Consider the following 22,426-nt stretch of genomic DNA (forward strand, 5'->3'; position numbering starts at 1 on the left):
AAGTCCAAGGTATCAGTTCTTTCAATGACGGATCATGCATTTGGTGTTACATGTTAAAAGTTATTGCTAAACCCAAAGTCATCTAGATTTTCTCCTGTGTTCTTCTAGGAGTTTTATAGTTTTGCTTTTCACATTTATTTTTATCTAAGTCAGGTAGTGTCGGTCCTTCAACCTTGTTTTTTTTAGAATAAATTTTATTTATTTATTCTTGGCTGTGTTGGGTCTTCGTTGCTGTGCGTGGGCTTTCTCCAGTTGCGGCGAGTGGGGGCTACTCATCCTTGCAGTGCACAGGCTTCTCATTGCGGTGGCTTCTCTTGTTGCAGAGCATGGGCTCTAGGCGTGTGGGCATCAGTAGTTGTGGCACATGGGCTCAGTAGTTGTGGCTCACGGGCTCCAGGATGCAGGCTCAGTAGTTGTGGCGCACAGGCTTAGTTGCTCCGTGGCATGTGAGATCTTCCCAGACCAGGGCTCGAACCCATGTCCCCTGCATTGACAGGTGAATTCTTAACCACTGCACCACCAGGGAAGTCCCTGTAGTAAGTTTTAAAATAAGGAAATGTGAAACCGCCACCAGGGAAGTCCCTCAACCTTGTTCTTTCTTCTTCCATACTGTGTTGACTATTCTGGGTCTTTTGCCTTTCCATATAATTTTAGAATCAGTTTGTTGATATCCACATAATAACTTACTGGGATTTAAATTGGGTTTGAATTGAATCTGTTGATATTAAGTTGGGAAGAACTGACAATATTGTGATTGTCAGTTCATGGATAAGAATATTGACAATATTCTTATCCGTGAACATGGAATATATCTCCATTTGTTTAATTCCTTGATTACTTTCATAAGAGTTCTGTAGTTTTCTCATATAGATCTTGTACGTATGTTGTTAATTTCATACCTTTTTCCTTATTTTGGGGTGCTAATGTAAATGTTATTGCGTTTTAAATTTCAAATTCCACTTATTTATTGCTAATACATAAGAAAAGGATTTACTTTTATATATTGACCTTGTATCCCACAATTGCTGTAATTGCTTATTAGTTCCAATGGTGTTTTTGTTGATTCTTTCAGATTTTCTACATAGACAATCATGTCATCCTAATTATTTTAACATATGCATATACTATTTTGAATCTCACTACTTTAGAAAATTAGTGATATGACTTTTATTTATTTTAATGTTTATATGAAATCCCAGTTAAAATAATTTCAAGTACAAAATAATATGCTAATGGAATATAAATCCTTACAGAATCTTGTCAGATAATTCTGGAGATTTTTTTGGGGGGGTGGGGGGTAAGGAAAGGATATACTTTCGCCTAAATGGTTTAGTTTTTCTTTAAATATGGGGAAATGTACCTTTTTCTTTTTATTTTCTTTATTTAATAAATTTATTTTATTTATTTATTTTTGGCTGCGTTGGGTCTTCATTGCTGCGCACGGGCTTTCTCTAGTTGCAGCAAGCAGGGGCTTCTCTTCATTGCGGTGCACAGGCTTCTCATTGCAGTGGCTTCTCTTGTTGTGGAGCACAGGCTCTAGGCACGCAGGCTTCACTAGTTGTGGCACACAGGCTCAGTAGTTGTGGCACACGGGTTTAGTTGCTCCATGGCATGTGGGATCTTCCCAGACCAGGGTTCGAACCTGGATTGGTAGGCGGATTCTTAACCACTGCACCACCAGGGAAGCCCCCCTTTTTCTTTTAATGTTAGTATAATTCAGAGTCTGGATTCAAAAAATAGTATGGTCCATTTTCTTTATTTTAATATATTCTTATAAGGATTGGGAAAGAAAATGGGATAACTGTATTTTTTTATGTTTACTTTTAGCCAAGTTTCAGTCCTTACTCTAAATGTTTTAATGCCTCAGAGCCAAGAAGGCACCTATTAATTTTTTTTAAAACTTTATAAATTTGGTTCATCTTTGATTTTGTTTTTTTCTTTATAGAAATTAAAAATTAAAAATGATGAGAAACTCAGTTCAAATAATGACTTCTTTTTAATCCAAATTACAATTCTGCCACCTAGTGTTTGCATACGGATTTTTTATCAGTATTCTTTTTTCTTCCTTTTAAAAAACTGTTTGAGAATAATATTTTCCTTCATCCTTAGCTTACAAATTTAATATTCAGCTTAAGAAAAACTTTTAAAGGGGTATCCAACTTTTTACGGAATTAGATTGTTAATATCTGAAATTTTAAAGCTCATAAATTGTTGAAAAATTCATTGCGTAGTTAACCCTTGAACAACACGGGTTTGAACTGTGCAGATCCACTTACAAGTGGATTTTTTTCAATAAACACGTACTGCAGTACTACGTGAACCGTGGTTGGTTGGATCTACGAATTTAGGGATTTTCTGCTGCTTGGGGGTTGGTGCCTCTAACCCCTGTGTTCAAGGTTTGCCTGTGATGTTTACACAGTTCAGTTCTGTTGTAATGAGTAATTTTACTTTCTTAGAGTCGAGGTGGAAAGAAGTTTCTTGCTGTACTGAAAGAAATCTTGGACAGGGATCCCTTGTCTCAACTGTGTGAGAATGAAATGGATCTTATTTGGACGTTGCGACAAGACTGCAGAGAGAATTTCCCACAGTCATTGCCAAAATTACTGCTGTCAATCAAGTGGAATAAACTTGAGGATGTTGCTCAGGTAACAAAAGATCATTTCTGTAACTCCATTCAGCAGTATATGTTACTTTGTTGATTTCATGTAAATTGTCCTTTCCTACATAGGTACGTTTCCATAGGTTGGTTAATTTTCTGCAGGAGAAATTTTGAGGTTTTAAACTCTTACATATTCTGGTCTAAATGGTAAACCAGAAAGTTTTAAGATTTCAAAATCCCAGATTCTGGGTAGGTTTTCTATATCTTTTACTAAAGATAATTAAGACTTAGGTCTTGGTGTAATCATCTGTAATTACTACCAGCATGTGGTAGGTTCTGGGCTACTTCTAACAGTTTCATCAATGAACTCCAAGGTTTTAATCTTAAGACGCTTTGCAGTGAGTGTCCTAAAATGAATATGTATTGTTTGAAAATTACCTCTTTTGTAAAAGTTAACGTTTTAGATCATAAGCCATTTAGATCAATTTTACTGTTTATTTAAAGTTGGTCAGTGTTGATGAATATTTGCCTTTAAGCAGAAAAGAAAAAGGGGAAAAAAATGTTTGATCCAAAAAAAACCACCAGATTTTAGCTACTTGAAAAGCACTGGCATTATTAAATTCACTTGATCATCAGTGCTCTACAGAAAGATTCTTGGAATTATTTTTTAATCAGAATGAATACATTTGGCATATTAAAATAACGATATTCACCTTACTTGAATTCAACTGATCTTTTAAAATTTTTTCTTGTCTTATTAAATCTATAATGACTTTAAAAATTTAGTCAAGAAATGTATATTTCTTTTAATCAGGTATATTTTTTTAAATCTTTGATTTTATTGTTTTACTTCGTAAATTAAGTTTAGAAAGGATTTCTTTTGAGTTTATTCCTAGGGTCTAACAATTTTTTTGGAATCATGTTACAAAATTATATGATGTGCCTTGGTTAAACTGGTTACACAGACCACATGAAAATTACTTACTCTGAAAAGGAACTATTTTTGTCATCTAGATAGATTTTAATTGTTCTGACACAGTTGTCTTCTAACCATTTATTTATTTAAATTCAAGGTTAGTTTTCTATGAACCCCCCTAATGGTTGAATATAAGCATTTTTTAACTGGCACATTTGCCTACTTCTCAATGAATAGCATTCAGTTCTAAGTGCCTATCCAAGAAATGCATCATATTATTATTTTGCATATAATTAGAATAGAAAAAAGTTTCTTGCTGTACTCTTAAGATATCTGAGAGGGAGGTTTTGTATGTCAACTGTCAGAAAATGGAATGAGACAATTCAGGCTTAATATTTCTTTATTCGAACCCCAGGGGCAGAAATTTTTACACTGAGGAGTTTAGTTTAGTATATTTGTCTCATTTCCATGAGTAAATCTAAAGCATTGTTTTCAGATATAACTTAACTTCCTCCATTGTGGTAGAAGAAAGTCTGTAGTGTAACTTAGTATTCTTATAGAAAAACCTAAATGTGTGTAAGGAAGTATAGGAGGGCATGAATTTCACAATCCTAATCCCCCCTTTTAGTAGTCTAGAAAAGAAAATCAGCGGAATAAAAAGTAATGTGTTTTGGCTTCTTCCCCAACCCTATCCCATTGCCAGTTACACTGAACTGGTACAAGAGAATATAAACTGTATTTTCAATGAATTGACTACCTAAGAGAAGTGGAGAGTCAGAGCCTGGTGCACATATTCTGCAGGCATATGCCACGGGTGAAAATTCTATAGAAGGGTAGCCTCCCATTAATCCACAGGAAAACATTCTGTTGGCATACTGCAGAAGGGGTTTCAATAGTCTCTGCAGCAGACAGGTAATTAATTAGTCAGCACTGCTTTCACTATTTATATGGCTGAGTCAGATTTCCCTTCCCTATTTGCTTCCATAGCTTTCCCCAAACTGAAGTGATGAGTTTTGGTAATTTATTTAATTTTATGTTTATATTATTGATTTAATAATTATAAATAATCTAGAAAAAGTTATAACTTTTCAATAGTAGGTCTGTTTTTAAACCTATACCATAGTTGAACCTCTGGTATTACATAACATTATCTGTCCTTTACAGTATTGTCTTTGTGGAGCAGTGTATTCCACGTGTTAACTGGGGATGCTAGGAGGTTTTTTTAAACTATCTTTTCAGACCCTCAAGAAACAGTCCCCTTTATCCATAAGGAGGACTGCTAGTCCATTAGGGCCCTGGGGAAAGTGGGCAGGGAGCCCCATCAGTGATAAAACGTGGGGTGATGTAGGTGTTTCATATCTTTAAAGCAGTATTGCTCAAACTTTTGTTCATTATTACACTCCTTAGGACCCTTTTTACATATTTTCCCCTAATAGCCCCATCCCCATGGGATTTTGATACCACAGGTAAGTGTATGTCTGCCTATGTAGTGTATGCATATATGTACTTTATATGTTAAAAGAGCAAGTATAAGACAATCTTTTTATTCAGTACAAGTTTAAGAATAATTGAACCAAAATTTAAGGTAAAAGTTAAAATGTGAAAACTAACATTTCAGTGTATTTGTTGAATAACTGATGTAATTCATTATGTAAATTGTAATGTATCACATTTCATATCCATGTTAGTAATTTATGTAAATGTATACTAAAAAGGCAATGCAGTCAACTTTTAAAAATTATTCAAAAGGGTTATTTTTTTCTGCTAATGTAAAATAATTGAAAATTAATTTTTAAAAAATTATCATTAGAGAACTTTTAAATTTGCTTCATATGAGAAGATACCTTTTAACTTAGCTGCTAGATACTCATTTAGATATTGACTTTTTTTGAGCACTTGACAAGTTAATGAGAGGTTGAATAATTTGGAGAATTAAAATAATAAAATAAATTATTTTTATGTAATTTTCAAAGCCCAAGTCTCTCACAGATGCTCAAGTGACAAACGACAAGGCAGGCAGCAGGTACTGCAGGCCATCTCTTGCAACATGACTTTGAGCAGGCAATTGAGAGAAAAGCCTCCAACCATTGCCATCTATTTGCCATATTCTTGTAGCTCTCATCTTGCATACATTTTGTGTTTCTTCCTTGGACTTGATGTCAGTGCTACATAAGTGATACCCAAGAAAACCCAACAATATAAATCAGATATTAAGGAATAAGATTTTGTCTGATAGGGTTGAGCTTTGGAGGGCCACAAATCATAATTATCAAAAAATGTTTCGCTTTCCTCCATAACCACTTTTCTTCCCACTTACCATCCCTGATAAGAATGTAAGCTATAAACATATCAAAACCATGAGGAGGAAGGGACTCTTTCCAAAATCGACCCTTAAAAAAAAAAATCAACCTGATGAGTCTCACTGTGTTCTGATGGGAGGCAGGTGAGAATACTTTCTAGAGATTTGGGTTTTCTGGAACTAGGGTTTCCAAAGATGTGACCATGTCCACCTGAACCCACCCTTCACCAGTACTCCCAGCTCATCCCCCCATGGGATTCTTTTTTATCCTATATCTAGGTCATTTCTAAGTGGCATCTGTAAATGGGAAACTGGCTGTATTTATCTTGTGTATATAAAATAACTAGGTACTGTGATTTAACAGATTTAAACATGTTATAGTCAATAAAGTTTTGTAAAGTGATACTCTTAAAAATATTAAGAACTAAAAGTAAACTTCCTCAAGATAATTTTCTGTTGTTATTAATGTACTTTTTATATGTAAATTGCCTTTCATTAGTTTGAACCTTGCAGCTTATATTTGTACTTTGAATTTGACCTTTAAGTATTTCTTGATTATATCCCTCTGCTGTTTCCCCTCTCCCCTTCCTCTCACCTTCCCCCCCACCTTCTGCCCCCACCTGTTTTTCCTTTAAAAAATTATTTAATGGCTAATGATTGTAGAATTCATATATTCAGTGTATCATTCTACTTCCAGGTAAGTACATAATAGCTTTTTTACTTGCTTACCAATAGAATCTTTCAACAGAGACAATCTTTATTAATCTGTATTAACAGCAATGGATTTTTGAGGCCTTAGTAACTGCAAGTATGCTTCTCCTTTCTTTTGACCCATCTCTGCTCCTGTGTACCAAGGAAAAATAGATTACTTTTCTTTCCTATAATTTCTGAACCAGTTTCAATTTTTAAACAGCTTCAGGCACTACTTCAGATTTGGCCTAAACTGCCCCCCCGGGAGGCACTGGAGCTTCTAGATTTCAACTATCCAGATCAGTACGTGCGAGAATATGCTGTGGGCTGTCTGCAACAGATGAGGTATCTCCTGCAGGAGGCTTTTTTGGGTCAAGGAATAACTTGTGGGTGGGAAGAGAAGTTGATGTCTGCTTGAATGTCTTGTAAGAAAGGAAAAGGATAGGAATGATTGAGTTCAAAGCATTTGTTCCCTCCTCCCTCCCACTCTCTCCCACTCTCAGCCTCTCCTGTTTTCTCACCCGCCACCCCCCGCCCCATATCCTCCGATCCTCCCCCCCTCTCGCTCTCTCTCTATTTTTTTTTTTGGCCTGGCTGCCTGGCACGCAGGATCTCAGTTCCCGACCAGGGACCGAGCCCGCGCCCCTGCAGTGAAAGCGCAGAGTCCTGACCACTGGGCCACGGGGCAAGTCCCCACTCTATATGATAAAACAGAACAAACAAAAACTGCATCGGGTGGTCCCCAAGAACACCCTCAGGTTCCATGACTCACTAGGAGGACTCACAGGACTCAGCATATAGTCACTCTTGGCTAAGATTTATTACAGAAAAAGTATACAGAGCAGAACTGGCAAAGGAAAAAAATTCATGGGACAAAGTCTGGAGGAAACCAGGGAGATGCTTCTAAGAGTTCTTTCCCAGTGGAGTCACACTGAATACACTTAATTCCCCCAGCAACAAGTTGTGACCGCACCCCTGAATACTGTCTACCAGGGAAGCTTGTTAGAGACTTGGTGGCCAGGGTTTTTTTTTGCAGAGAGGGCAGTGCTAGTCACATAAGCACCCTCTGCCTAGCATATTCCCAAATTATAGACTCCCGGAACAAAAATGGGTGTTGAGCATAAAACATACTGTTTGCAAAAACAGTTTAGGCACAGTAAGCCACTCTTATCTGTTAGGGTGGTGGGAAGCCTTCCGAAATCTACATTCCGAGATGCCAGTCAAGGGCTAACCTTGTAAGCATGCTTTATCAAAGGATAGCAGTCAGGCTTGCGCCTCTTTTAACTCTTTTCTGTCCACTACCCACAATTAAGAAATGTTAATATTTTTTCTTTTTTTAAATGTTAATATTTTTGACTTTTTTTAAGTTTGTATTTTATTTATTTTTTTAAACTTTAAAAAAAAGTTTTTTTTATTCTTTGGCTGCGTTGGGTCTTCGTTGCTGCACGCAGGCTTTCTCTAGTTGCGGTGCGCGGGCTTCTCATTACAGTGGCTTCTCTTGTTGCAGAGCACGGGCTCTAGGCACGCAGGCTTCAGTAGTTGTGGCATGCAGGCTCAGTAGCTGTGGCTCGTGGGCTCTAGAGCACAGGCTCAGTAGTTGTTGCCCACTGGCTTAGTTGCTCCGCGGCACGTGCGATCTTCCCGGACCAGGGCTCAAACCTGTGTCCGCCGCATTGGCAGACGGATTCTTAACCACTGCGCCACCAGGGAAGCCCTAAGTTTGTATTTTAAAGCAATTAACGTTACAGTTAAAGTCCTCATAGTTTCCTTACTCAATCCTGATTACTTTCACTTCCCAGAGGCAACTGTTATCACGAATTTGGTGTATATTCTTCTATACCATAATTTTCTGTTTTTACCACATTTATATATCTATAAAATACAGATATGGGATAATATTGTACATTTAAAAATCACACAACTGTGTCTTGCCATATATATTGTTTTTTGTTTGTTTTTTGTTTTAGAAGTACTCGAACTGTGTTTTTTGTTGTTGTTTTTTTAAAATTTATTTTTATTTATTTATTTTTGGCTGTGTTGGGTCTTCGTTTCTGCGTGAGGGCTTTCTCTAGTTGCGGCAAGCGGGGACCACTCTTCATCGTGATGCGCGGGCCTCTCACTATTGCGGCCTCTCTTGTTGCGGAGCACAGGCTCCAGACGCGCAGGCTCAGTAGTTGTGGCTCACGGGCCTAGTTGCTCCGCGGCATGTGGGATCCTCCCAGACCAGGGCCCGAACCCGTGTCCCCTGCATTAGCAGGCAGACTCTCAACCACTGTGCCACCAGGGAAGCCCCATATATATATTGTTTTACATAGTTTTTTTCTTTTATTCAACATTAGGTTTTTGAGGTCAGTCTCTCCTGTTCCATATAAGTGTAGTTTATTCCTTTCACTACTGTGTAATATTCTTTCATAGAGATGTATCGTATTTACTCCATTTCTCTATTGAGGAACATTTTAAATTTTCTCAAAATTCCCCTCTTAACAAACAATGCTACAGTGAACATGCTTGTACAGTCTCTTTAGGGTAGTACATGTGTGAGAATCTATAGGATTTATTGGATGAAATGTCATTATTGAGACAGTCTTAGACAATGGGCATTTTCAGGTTTATCCATTTTCTTACTAGCCTCAAAATGAGGGGTTATACTGTATGGTTATTTGAAAAACAAAAGTTCTCAGAAAATTAAGGATACTGTGATACTTTTTTTTTTCCTTTTCTTCTTTTTAAAATAAATCATTTATATTTTAAATTGTGTGATCTCCAAAACAAATTATACAAGCTCTTCAACAGTGGTTATTTTGGGGGAGTGAAATAAGAAGTGTAAGGAAAGAGGAAGCCTCTTCTTTTCTATACTTCTATCTTTTACACTATTTATAGATTTTATAGTGGGCATGGATTTTACAATAAACTTAAGATGGTTTTATAGATAGTTTTAAAAAATGAGGCTCCCAGTTGTTCCTCAGTCTCTCTGTTTGCATTGGAGACCTGAAGGGGAGGGGCTACCTGGCCCCCCTTGGACTGAGCTAAGTGTTTTTCTTAAATATATTGACCCCTAGGAGGAGATTGCTGTGATCCCCATGTTCCATATAGGTAATTCTAATGTGTCTTCCTATGTTAAATTTTCTGGTATGAGGTTTTTTTCTAGTGTATAGTGTCCTAGGTTTCAGTCCCAGGTCAGTATCCTAGGTTTCATTCCCAGGTCTGCTTTAGACTACTGCTTAACCATTTATTGTCCAGGACTATAGTCACCAAGTAGAGGACTTGGGATACATATCTTACCTGACTACTGGAATTGCCTTTGGTGGGAGTGTGTTTACATGTGAATAGTTTGGAGATGGATACAAAATAGAGAGCCCGAACATTAATTCAGCTCATTTAATTACAATATTATGTCAATTCAATGAATCCATTCTCACTTACAAATACACTCTTTATCCTTCAAACTATTTGAAGATTTTAATTGTTCATTCATTTTCTGGGAGCAAAAATTACTTAATCCCAATGATATGAAAGGAAAATAAGTTGAAGTACTGATGGAATTTGTATTTTAAAAAGCTGGTTGGTTGACTGAGTACGTAACTTTTTCAGCATGATCAGAAAACTATTACCTAATTTTATTGTAACTCTCGGCTGATTGTAAATACAATCATCAGTTGTATAAACCTAGTTAACTTAATAAAAATGCCCCATATATCTGCTCTTTGCTCCTTTTCACTCTTCTGCCCATCAGAAATTCTCAGCTTTTCTTATGTTATTGTAACAGTGAAACAGTGAATGTAAGTGTTCCCCAAGCTTGACCCAAAAGAACCATTGTGTTTCAGTAAGTTAGTATTTGATAAGTTTGATAGGAAGGGGTCTTTTTCCAGCACCGATTGTTGAGTGACTTACTCTGTCTTTTGTTTCTTTCAGTGATGAAGAACTCTCTCAATATCTTTTACAGTTGGTGCAAGTTTTAAAATATGAGCCTTTTCTTGATTGTGCCCTCTCTAGATTCCTACTAGAAAGAGCACTTGCTAATCGGAGGATAGGGCAGTTTTTATTTTGGCACCTTAGGTAAGTCTTTTATATTTCAAATCAAGTCCACCACGTGCTTTTGTAAATATTAACCAGCATAATACAGGGCATGTAGTAAAACAGTCTAGCTGCTTTAGTTGTTTATGAGCCATCCATAACATTTATGCTTTCTTGGTATCTACTCCTATTTCTTGATACCCAGACTCTCAATTTTCATGATTTGGCAAAGTAAGTGAGATAAGTGTCCCTTTATGCCTCCTTGATTTATAACTGAAATTAATAATTTTTATTATGATAATTATAATTAATAATAATTATTATAATGTATTGCTATTTTCCAGTAAAGTATACTTATTGTGTTAATATTTTTGGACTAAAAACGTACTTATTGGGTAATGGTATCATCATTGCTACTATTGCATGAATAAAGATTTTAAAGTTTTCCTATAACAACAGCAACTTTATTTTTAGCTTCTTTATTAACTAGGTCATTTTCAGAAATACATGAATCTTATTAAACCAAGTTAATATAGGAGTAAAATCGGGAAAGAGAACTAAAGTTCTTTTGTTTCCTAGGAAGATTGTCAGTTCCTCATTTCTGACTCTATACTTGGACATTTGTGATTTTTTTCCATCTGGACTTCAGAGTACTGAAGCTAATCATTAACAGAAAAAAATAACTTTTCTCCTTTTTGGCTAAGCTTCTTAAGGAAAATAAGCTGTATAGTATTTTGATGTTAATTTTAGGAGTTATATTTCTGAATCTTGATTTCTTTATTATTCATAGTTTTTCCTTTCTTGTTTTTAACTTGTCTTCTTTTCTCATCCATTTCAATCTTCTTATTTTTAAATCCCTCAAGGAATAACAAAATAAGGTATTCCTTCCTTTTTCAAATGTGTACACCATTCTTTAAGTTAAAAAAAAAATCACATAGAAGCTAATTGAGGGATTAGTCAGTTGTGTGATCTGAGTCAGATCTGTGTTTCATCTGAGTTGTCTGTAAATTGGTAATATTACCATTTCACTCCAAAAAACAAATAAGACATGATAACTTTGGATTTCTTGGAGTAAACAATTAACTAATGATAAAATTACATATCTTTTTGAACTATAGTGTTTAAAGAATTAAAAGTTGAGCATCCCATCTGTGATTGTGTACAAGATGATGTATTCTCCCTTTCTTTGATTAGCATCATAAGTTAATTTCATAATAGAATAAAGAAGTCAGTATTTTTATTTGGTGACCTGAAGTGTTTGATAAATCTTCATAATATTAACTTTCCGCAGGTCAGAAGTGCACATTCCTGCTGTTTCAGTACAATTTGGTGTCATCCTTGAAGCTTACTGCCGGGGAAGCGTAGGTCACATGAAAGCGCTTTCCAAGCAGGTATCAGCTTATTTTAATCTTCATGTTCACTTTGTCACATGGTATTTGATAAATTGTGTCATATGCTAGTTCTCCTATCACAGTATTTCATAGAAGTTTCAATAACTGAACCCAGTTAATACATTTTTTAATCAAAATGTAAGCCAAGAAATGAAGTTTCAACAAATTTAGCAGAATATTATTAATTGAATGCTATCTGAAAAATTAGGATTCCTCATAGTATTAACACCATGCCTTAAATTTTAGTAGGAAATACCTATTTAGACATGCTTAACAATGGATTTAATGGTAACAAAGATTATGAAATCTTTAGACGCTGTTTTTCCATACCCCTGAGTTATTCTTTCCAGTTAGTATAGTATTTATGATTCATATGCTCTGCCATTTGTTTTAAACTGAGATATTTTGACACCTAAGTTTGTAGGTGTTACAGCTTCTAGAATTCAGAATCCTCAAGCTGCTTTTTCAAACTATATATACATGCCTGAAATTGTGATGCTCTCCCACATTCCCTCATTTTCTTCCTAGGCCTTCATTTTCTAATCATTTCAGGTGATGAGTTATTAGTGATACTAATAGGTCAGATATTAAATGCTTACTGTATGCCAGGAAGTATACTAAGTGTTTAAAGTATGCTATTTTACTCTCCTAATAATGTGCCACAGTATTTACTGTTACTGTCTGGATTTGACAAGGTGAAAAAACAATCTCTCCAAGAGATTAAGTAACTTGCCTAAAAACCCACAACTATTAAGTAAAAGAGTAAGTTTCAGACTTAGCTCTGTCCAACTATAAAACTAAATCTCTTTTTATTATACCGGGAGTTTTCAAACCTTTTTAGCAAAACCTCTCTTTTTAAAATCAAAACTGAAAGATAGATCCATTTTACAAAATAGACAACAATGTCATTTTATCAGTATAAATGTATCTTTGAAGCTAAAATAAAACATAAGCCATTAAACAGAATCATGATGCTGTTTTATTGAACACAGAATTTCATCAGGCGTTATTGTTGACAGTTGTCTCAGTATCCAGTTATTTGTGTATTTTATTTTGGACATAATCCTGACTTATACCACTAAGTAATTACAAATAGTAATGGTTTTTAAAGAGCTTTCTTGCAAATGAGAAACATAACCTTGGCCCAAGCTTGATTTGTTGGTGGCTTCTTGGTCCCCTGAAGGATGAGATGAGAGCATTTCTGCCATCAGGTAAAGCAGCCCTGTATTAGCTTCTTCATGCTGGAATCCTTCATTGACAGATAGCAACGATATGCTCTTGTTCTCTAGCAATAGTTTTTCCTAAATTGAGTATTATCTAACATAACACAAGAAGATTTTTAAAAATGATTTAATACATATTTACTCAGAACTTGCTATATGCTAGGGTTTGTGTTGCTATTGGTGATGTGAAGTCATATTAGCTATGTTGCTGTCATCAAGGATTTTATATTCCACAGAGTAGGTATACAAATTAGTGATATTATGATGGCAGTGTTATTAATGGGAGTATTATGTATGGTAGCACAAAAAAGAGGCACATATTCTAGCTTAGGGCATTAGGCAAGAGGTCACAGTGCAGGTGACACTTGTGGGTTTTGATGATCTAGTTAGCTAGTTGGAGAGTGTGGTAGTCAGTGCTCTACAGAGAGACAATTGTGTTTGTGTCTATATAGAGAAAGAGTGAAGGGAGCAGGTGGGTGAGATTGAGATTTATTATAAAGAATTGGCTCATGTGATTATGGAGGCCAAGAAGTCCCAAGATCTGCAGTCAAGCAAGCTGGAAATCCAGGAGAGCTGGTGGTGTAGTTCCAGCCTGAGTCTGAAGGCCTGAGAACCTGGAGCGCCAATAGTATATGAGTACCAGTCTGAAAGCAGACAGACTTGACACCGAAGAAGAGCCATTGTTTCAGTTCAAGTCTGAAGACAGGAAAAGAACAATGTCCCAGCTCAAGGCAGTCAGGCAGGTGGAATTCCTTCTTTCTTGCAGGAGGGTCTGCCTTTTGTTCTATTCAAATATTTGGATGAGGCCCACCCACATAAGGGACGGCAATCAGCTGTATTCAGTCTACCTAATCAATTGTTAATCTCATCCAGAAACACCTAGAATAATGTTGGCCCAAATACCTGAACACTCCGTGGCCCAGTCAAGTTGATACGTAAAATTAGCCATCACAGGTCAACTTGGCATCCATATGTAGCTCCTTAAACCCTTACTTAATCTCTAAATAAAGCCAATAACAAGGTCAAAATTCCACCTAACATGATACAGCAACCCTGAGTACCACCAATTACTCATTAACTTCTTTCTCAGAGGAGGAGATAATATCCTTGAGTGGCGTTTGTTCTTCTCCTTAATTCCCTGTAAATTAAATAGTATGTTGTAAAATTAATAATACTTAAATATTAAGATTTAAGTAATGATATAAAGTTAATGTATCTTATGTTACATGTTAAGGGAATAAGAGTGAGAAGGAAACAAAGACATTTGTTATATATGTGTGTATATATGTGTGTATACACCCATATTCATAACAAAATAAGATATTCATGACAGTTCTCTTTTCTGTAACTGATCACGTGGTTATATCTGGTATTTATCACTACCATCTTCTAACCCATCCTGTATTCCCTTTGTCTTCGGCAAGCACCTCAGTTGGTTGTGTTTTTACATGCTGGGATGACCTAAACCTTCATTCTTGAAGAGTCTAGGCCATGAGTAGTCCTACCTGGATTGACTTTAATTTCCCATTGATCTTAATCACAGGACATGGTAATACTAAGAGATCACCTATATTCTAGACATACTCTTCCCTAATTTCTGCTTTGTAGTCAGGATCAATCATTCTAGCCAGCACCATAATGTACTTCTTTGCCTGTTGATCCAGAAGCATGAGGAACCCAAAATGGCTGGGCAGGAGTCTTACCATCCAGTTCAATGGAATTGTTGTGTCTCCCAGTAGAATCATTCTTCTCTCTGTAACTAAGACCTCTGTGCCAACAGAGCATAAGATCTCAGGAACAGGAAGCAAAAATTTTGTTAGTGGGTCATTAGGGGTAATAGTGAGTGGGTACTACTTACATTTTCACACCTTCATGGACCTGTGAATCCTGGCTATTGGAGAAACAGCATCATTTATTGGATTCTGATTCAGAGCATATACAGCCTTCTACAGAACCTTGCCCCAGCCCTGCAAGGTATTCACATCTAGCCAGCACTGTAATTGTCTTCAAAAGGCCATTCCACTGTTTTATCAAGGCAGCTACTTCAAAATGGTAGGGAACATGATAAGACTACTGAATTTTATGAGCATGAGCCCATTGCTGTACTTTATTTGCTGTGGAATGGGTTCCTTGATCAGAAGCAATGCTATGTGGAATGCCATGATGGTGGCTAAGGTGTTTTATAAGTCCATGGATGGTAGTTTTGGCAGAAACATTGTTTGTAGGCAAATTCATATCCAGAGTGTTTGTTCCAGTAAGCATAAAATACTGCCCTTTCCAAAAGGGAAGCAGTCCCATGTAATCAACCTGTCATTCCATAGCTGGCTGATCATCGCCAGGAAGTGGTGCCATATCGGGCGCTCAGTGTTGGTCTCTGGTGCTGGCACATCAGGCACTCAGCAGTGGCCGTAGCAGGTGGGCTTTGGTGAGTGGAGGTTCATGTTGCTGAGCACATACATAACCTCCATCCCTGCCACTGTTCTCCGTTGGATGATGACCGGGTTGGCTGAGGAAAGGCTGGCTGGCATACATGGAATGGGTCATCCTAGCCACTTAATTATACAAATCTTCCAAGGTTAAACTTTGGTGAGCATACAGTGGGACAAAAATATCTTTTATTTTTTTGTCCATTCAGAGAGGTCTATCACATACCTCTTCCTTAAATTTCCTTGTCACTAGTTTTCCAATTATGTTCCTTCTAAGTCTCTGACCATCAGCTAAGTGTTGGTCACAGCTCGTGAAGTGGTATATAATTGCACATATGGCCATTTCTCCTTCCAAGCAAAGTGAACAACCAGGTGCACTTTCCGAAGTTCTTCACACTGGGAGTATTTCCCTTCACCACTGTCCTTCAGGAATGTTCCAGAAGGGGGCTCTAGTACCACAGTTGTCCACTTTTGTATGGTGCCTACATATTATAATCCAGTCATCTGTAAACCATGGTTAAGTCTTCTCTTCCTTTGTCAACTGATCATAAGGAACTCCCCATGAGGCCATGCTGCAGGCTAGGAAAGAGAAGGTAGTATAACAGGAGTGAGAAACCACAGACATTTGGGCCACTTCTTCATGTCACTTGTGCCTTCAGGACCCGATTAGGCCCAGTCTCGTATATAACCACTTTCACTTGATGATGGAGTGCTGCTGTGCTTGCCCATCTTTATGTGTGGTGGGTCAGATAACACCTGGTTCATGACAGGCAGCTCGGGTTGCATGGTTACTTCGTGGCCAGTGGTTAAGCGTTCAGTCTCTACTAAAACCCAGAAGCAAGCTAAGAGCTGTTTCTCAAAAGGAGAGTAGTTATCAGCAGGGCATGGTAGATTTTGTTTGTTTTTCCCCAAAATCCTAAGGACCTGTGCTGTGATTCACCTATAGGAGCCTGCCAAAGGCTCCAAATAGCATCCCTATATGTCACTGACAGATCAAGCACCATTAGGTCTGCTGGATCACGTGGCCACAATGTGCATGGCAGTTTGGGCCTGCTGCAGAGCGTTCTCTTGTTCTGGGCCTCACTCAAAACCGGCACCTTTTGAGGTGCTGGGTCACTCAGTAAATAGGCCAAAGTGCATGAGGAATATGTTGCCTCCAAAATCCAAAGAGGCCCACTAGGTGTTGTGCCTTATTTTTGGTTGTAAGCAAATAAATTATTCTTCACCTTAGAAGGGATATCTTGACATGCTCCACACCACTTGAACCCTAGAAGTTTCACTGAGATTGAAGGCCTCAAATTTTTGTCGGATTTATTTCCCACCTTCTAACATACAAATTTCTTTAAGTCTAGAGTAGTTGCTACATGTTACTCACTAGGTTCAATCAGCATAATGTTATCACTGTAATGGATCAGCATGATATCTTATTGAAGGGAAAGTCGATCAAGATTCCGGCAAACTAAACTATTACATAGAGCTGGAGAATTGATGTACCCCTGAGTTAGGACAATGAAAGTGTATTGTTGGCCTTGCTAACTTAAGCAAATTGCTTATGGGGGTCCATACTGACACATACGGAGAAAAAAAGCACTTGTCAGATCAGTAGTTGCATACCACGTATCAGGGGGTGTGTTTATGCAATGAAACTACATCTGGTATACCACCTGGTTAATGCTGTAACAATCCACTGTAATTCTCTAAGAGTCATCTATCTTTTGCACAGGCCAAATAGGCAAGATGAATGAGGATGTGATGGGAATCACCACCTTGCATCTTTCAAGTCCTCGATGATAACACTAATCTGTACAGTTACTCCAGGAATGTTTTTACCGTTTTCTTGGGAAGGGACAGTTGTAATAACTTCCACCTGGCCTTTCCCATCATAATAACCCTCACTCCACGGGTCAGGGAAACAACATAGGGATTCTGTCAGCTCCTGAGTATATCTATTTCAGTTATGCATTCCAGAACTAGAGAAATAACCACAAGATGGGTTTGGGACCCACTGGGCCCACCATGAGACAGATTTGTGCTAAAACTCCATTGTTAACTTGGCCTCCATAAGCCCCTACTTTGGTGGACCTCAGTGATGTTTTGGGTCTCTTCGAATTAGTGTCAATTTAGAACCAGTGTCCAGAAGTCCCTGAAAGTTCTGATTATTTCCTTTCCCCCAGTGTGCATTTGCTATGGTAAAAGGCCATGGGTCCCTTTGGGGAAGCCAGGGGAAAGTCAGTTTCAGTATGGTTGATATAGGAGAGTTCACAGGCGTCATTCAGCGTTGATGAAAGTATTGGGGGATTTATTAACTTTTTAGTGTGTCTAAGCCTATGAGTACATGTTAGAGAAATGAGGTGTTTATTATTGTCATGGTGTAAACATAGACCATAAGCTGTATGTGACTGTAAGTATTACAGTATGTAAGCTGTAAGTATTAGCAGGGTAGTTTCATCTAGCTGATATAAACTGAAATCAGTATATTCAATCCACCTAACTGAAATTTTCTATAGTATTAAATCTTCTCTCCCAGACTTTACTTTTTGATACTACATTGTTTTTTAATTGTGGCAAAGACTCCCCTACCTTTTTACCTTTTCTAACTTCTCTATCTCATTTGAAGGCCATTTGTTTCCCCACTCCTAACCTTCTGTTCATTCCTATACCTCTGTGGTATCACACCCTATTTTTATATCAGCTCTCTGTAGTATTATAATTTCCAGTTCCACTACACTTTTTTAACTCATTTGCATTGCCAGAGGAACTACCGTAGGTTTTCATAGATGATTTTAATATTTACGGTTTTTTATTCATGTTAAAATAACTGTATCTGATCCCTCCTTTTTGGAAAGCCCTTTAATGATGGTAATAATAGCTAACATTTATTCACCACTTATTATGGGCCATTTATTCTTCACAAGAATATGAGATAGATACTATTAGTCCCCTTAATTTTATAGTCCTTTTAAAGATATCTCATACCTATCAATTTCTCTTGTGTTCATGGCTACCATCCTTGTCCAACCCACGATCCTTTCTCACCTGGATGTCTTCATTAACCTCCTAAATTGTGCCCCTTGTTTCCATTCTTCTGCACGCACGCACATGTGCACACACACACAGAGACACACACACACACACGTACCTTCATTCTCTACCCAGCAGATAAAATGATCTTTTTAAAATGTAGATGTATTCCCTTTTTAAAATCCCTGCAGTAATTTTCATTGCATAGAGAATAAAATCCAAATTTTAACAAAGTCTATTAAGACCCCACTTGATGAGGTCCCTACTTCTTTGGCCTCATTCATATGAGCAGACAACACTGGACGTTTTTTTGGTTCTCTGGGAACCTCAGTTTGACTTTTATACCAGCAAACATATGACATATATCTGATCATATTATTCTCACTCTTTTCTTGACAGATGAACAGCCAGGGGAAGATTGTACCCTTTACATGGCAGTTCTTGTTATCACTGTAAACCTATAGTGTGACAAGGTGTTGAAACACTTAAAGTATTTGACTTATGGCCATGTGGGTATTCAGAACGCTGTTCCAGGAAATGGATATCAACATAATTAGGGTTAGGCCCTGAAAATTCACAACTGTACAAACATGGAAGAAATTCAAATTTGAAATACTTCAAAAAGTTCCTGTTTGCATAGCCCATTTTTCAGCGAGTTCCCTTTTTTTTCACCAGTGTTTGTACAGCTCCTGAAATTGTTGAGAAATGGGGTGTCTGTGGTTTTGACAGATGGCTAACTTGGCAAGCTTCAGCAATCTCAATTTTATCATCAGGCTACAAAGAACCTTCCCAGTTTCCTGTGAGCAAGCCCTCAGCCTGTCTGTAGAAACTGCATGCCGAATTCACCTCCCTACAGAGTCTTAGTGGTTTCCTTGCATAGAAGCAAAGTTCAAAAATGAAAACATGGTGTAAAATAAATCTCCTGTTCATCAAAATGCAAGCCATGGTGTTCATAATGTTTGTTGCCTACATATTTTATATGCTTGTTATACACAATTCACATGTTGATATATGTATTCTGTTTTTATCATTTGTTGTTTCCAGTTTTAATGACATAATGATAAAATAAAATATTCCTTTTTATGTTTTATAGCTGGCTGAGGCTGGGTCTTACAGAATTTGACATAATATTACATGGAAAGACCTTGAGTTACTAAACAATAAAGTTGACTTTTCTTTCCTTCTTTTTTTTTTATAAATTTATTTATTTTATTTATTATTTTTGGCTGTGTCAGGTCTTCGTTGATGTGTGCGGGCTTTCTCTAGTTGAGGCGAGCGGGGGCTACTCTTTGTTGCGGTGTGCGGGCTTCTCATTGCAGTGGCTTCTTGTTGCAGAGCACGGGCTCTAGGCGTGCGGGCTTCAGTAGTTGTGGCACATGGGCTCAGTAGTTGTGACTCACAGGCTCTAGAGCGCAGGCTCAGTAGTTGTGGCGCACGAGCTTAGTTGCTCCGCGGCATGTGGGATCTTCCCGGACTAGGGCTCGAACCCGTGTCCCTTGCATTGGCAGGTGGATTCTTAACCACTGCACCACTAGGGAAGCCCAGTAAAGTTGACTTTTAAACACATGGTTTTATTTATTTATTTATGGTTACACTAGGTCTTCGTTGCTGCATATGGGCTTTCTCTAGTTGCGGCAAGCGGGGGCTACTCTTCGTTGTGGTGCGCGGGCTTCTCATTGCGGTGGCTTCTCTTGTTGTGCAGCACGGGGCTCTGGGTGCACGGGCTTCAGTAGTTGTGGCTTGCGGGCTCTAGAGCGCGGGCTCAGTAGTTGTGGCGCACGGACTTAGTTGCTCTGTGTCATCTGGGATCCTCCCAGACCAGGGCTCGAACTCGTGTGCCCTGCATTGGCAGGCGGATTCTTAACCACTGCGCCACCAGGGAAGTCCCAAACACATGGTTTTGATTCAGTTGGCCATTGTTGATTCCCCTTGTACTACTTGCATGATTTTTTTTTTTTTTGCGTAAGTTTTGATAGCCAGAGTTACCTCATTATAAAAACCACTTAATTTAGACTTGAACAATAGCTACTGTTGTCTATATTCATATCTATTTTATTGCACAAAAATTTACTTTATACTCTTAGTGGAAAGAGAATACACTGAGAAGATGTTACACAAGAGTGATGACAAAGATAGTAAGGTTGAATGTCAACCCCAGGGTTACTTGTACATAGATTTTCCTTTCGTACTATGGAGTTGCCCAATTAGAGTGGTTCAGATTAATTGTGTTTCAAATTCTATTACTCAGTTGCAGAGTTCTGAGTAAAGTTTCATGCTTATCTTCTTACCTATAATCTATGTCTCTTTTCTCTAATTTATAAGATTTTATTTAAGAAAAGGGTTCAAGAACATTTGAAAAATGGTGCTTTAAGTAACAAGTGGTAACAATTAATTTATTTCGTTGTATATAATATTTTTGTCATAAACCAAGCACTGTTTTTACTTTAGCTGGTTGTCCTGCGTGTGTATTGTGGGGAGGAGGGTGGTGAGGGAATGGTATTGATTAATATTATCACATGATATTATTTTTAACATAAATGAATTTTGGTGGTGGGGAAACTTATTTTTCAGGTTGACGCACTCAATAAATTAAAAACTTTAAATAGTTTAATCAAACTGAATGCAATGAAGCTAAATAGAACCAAAGGGAAAGAAGCAATGCACACTTGTTTAAAACAGAATGCTTATCGGGAAGCCCTCTCTGACCTGCAATCACCTCTGAACCCATGTGTTATCCTCTCAGAACTCTAGTAAGTGACCTTCTGTACTGTGCTTAGTGAATCTCCCATTAAATAGCAATGCAGAAGGGATTTCTGAGTGACTGCCTTAGGGGAGCAGTAGGGACAGCTGTTAGCCTCAGTAAGTGGAATATAATTAAAAAAGGAAAATGTTAAAGTTCTCAAGTTATTCTTGTGTTAATAGGATGTATGCCTTCTAGCTAAATTTGCCTGTGGGATTAGTGAAAGTTAATGCAAGTTCATTTCCTTTCAATTGTATGTAATTAAATTTGTTTTCTATATTACTGGTTTCTAAGAGTTGAAAATCCTATGTAAGCAAAATGTTGGCAGCCATCATAGATTATTTACTAATTAAACTTTCCTATTTCAAAATGAGATTTTTGAATGAATTTAGAAAATTATTTCTCATTTTTACTTTTCCTACAAAAGTAATAATGGGAAAGTGATAATTATGTTCAGTATATCAGTATGCAAAATTGATCCCTCTTTAAGAAATCAAGAATGGACTTACAATCCAGTGTTACATTCTGATTTTTATTGTCTATGTATAATAACATAAAGTTAAGAAAGAATAAGGGAAGAAAAGGAGGAATTTTAAATGTAGCCATAAGAAGGGCAAATCTGGGTTTTCAGTCCAGCTCACCTGGCGTCACTACATGCCAGCCAAGGCTAGCATTGCGGTTGCTTTTCTGACAAGAGGAAATGTTCTCTTTCTGACTTCTGTATACCTGGAACAGGTGAGGGGTTTTCCCAAGCCTAGTATATCATGGCAACGTTACAGTCTTGCCGTATCTTTAAATTGAAGTGGGCTAATTTTCCCCTTTCTTCCTTTCAGTATTGAGAAGTGTAAATACATGGATTCCAAAATGAAGCCTTTGTGGCTGGTGTACAACAACAAGGTGTTTGGTGAGGATTCAGTTGGAGTGATTTTTAAAAATGGTGATGGTATGTACGGAGGTTTTTACAGTGCCAAATTCCTTAGTATTTTTCATTTGCTGTCCATTTGCTTTATCTGAAAGGTGATGTGTAAATGTATAACAAACAGATGGCAGCCAAGAGGTAGCTATCAGTGGTCATAAATTTGAATTTGGCATGTCATAAATCCCCTT

At 37.4% G+C, this 22,426-nt stretch overlaps 1 protein-coding gene across 7 annotated transcripts in view; it reads left to right on the top strand.

Annotated features, from left to right (window-relative positions):
• PIK3CB (phosphatidylinositol-4,5-bisphosphate 3-kinase catalytic subunit beta) overlaps positions 1-22,426 on the top strand; it is a 194,414-nt gene that overhangs the window by 149,548 nt on the left and 22,440 nt on the right. For 6 of the 7 annotated variants that reach the window (XM_082393692.1, XM_082393687.1, XM_082393691.1 and 3 more), the window contains 6 exons: positions 2,457-2,645; positions 6,728-6,849; positions 10,417-10,560; positions 11,810-11,909; positions 21,151-21,329; positions 22,153-22,262. In XM_082393692.1, the coding sequence (XP_082249818.1) occupies positions 2,457-2,645; positions 6,728-6,849; positions 10,417-10,560; positions 11,810-11,909; positions 21,151-21,329; positions 22,153-22,262 (844 nt within the window). The remainder of the gene's footprint in view (positions 1-2,456; positions 2,646-6,727; positions 6,850-10,416; positions 10,561-11,809; positions 11,910-21,150; positions 21,330-22,152; positions 22,263-22,426) is intronic. The other variant, XM_082393690.1, reaches the window with a different exon arrangement.

Source organism: Balaenoptera borealis (genome assembly GCF_965194805.1).
Source record: "Balaenoptera borealis genome assembly, chromosome: 5".
Lineage (NCBI taxonomy): Eukaryota > Metazoa > Chordata > Mammalia > Artiodactyla > Balaenopteridae > Balaenoptera > Balaenoptera borealis.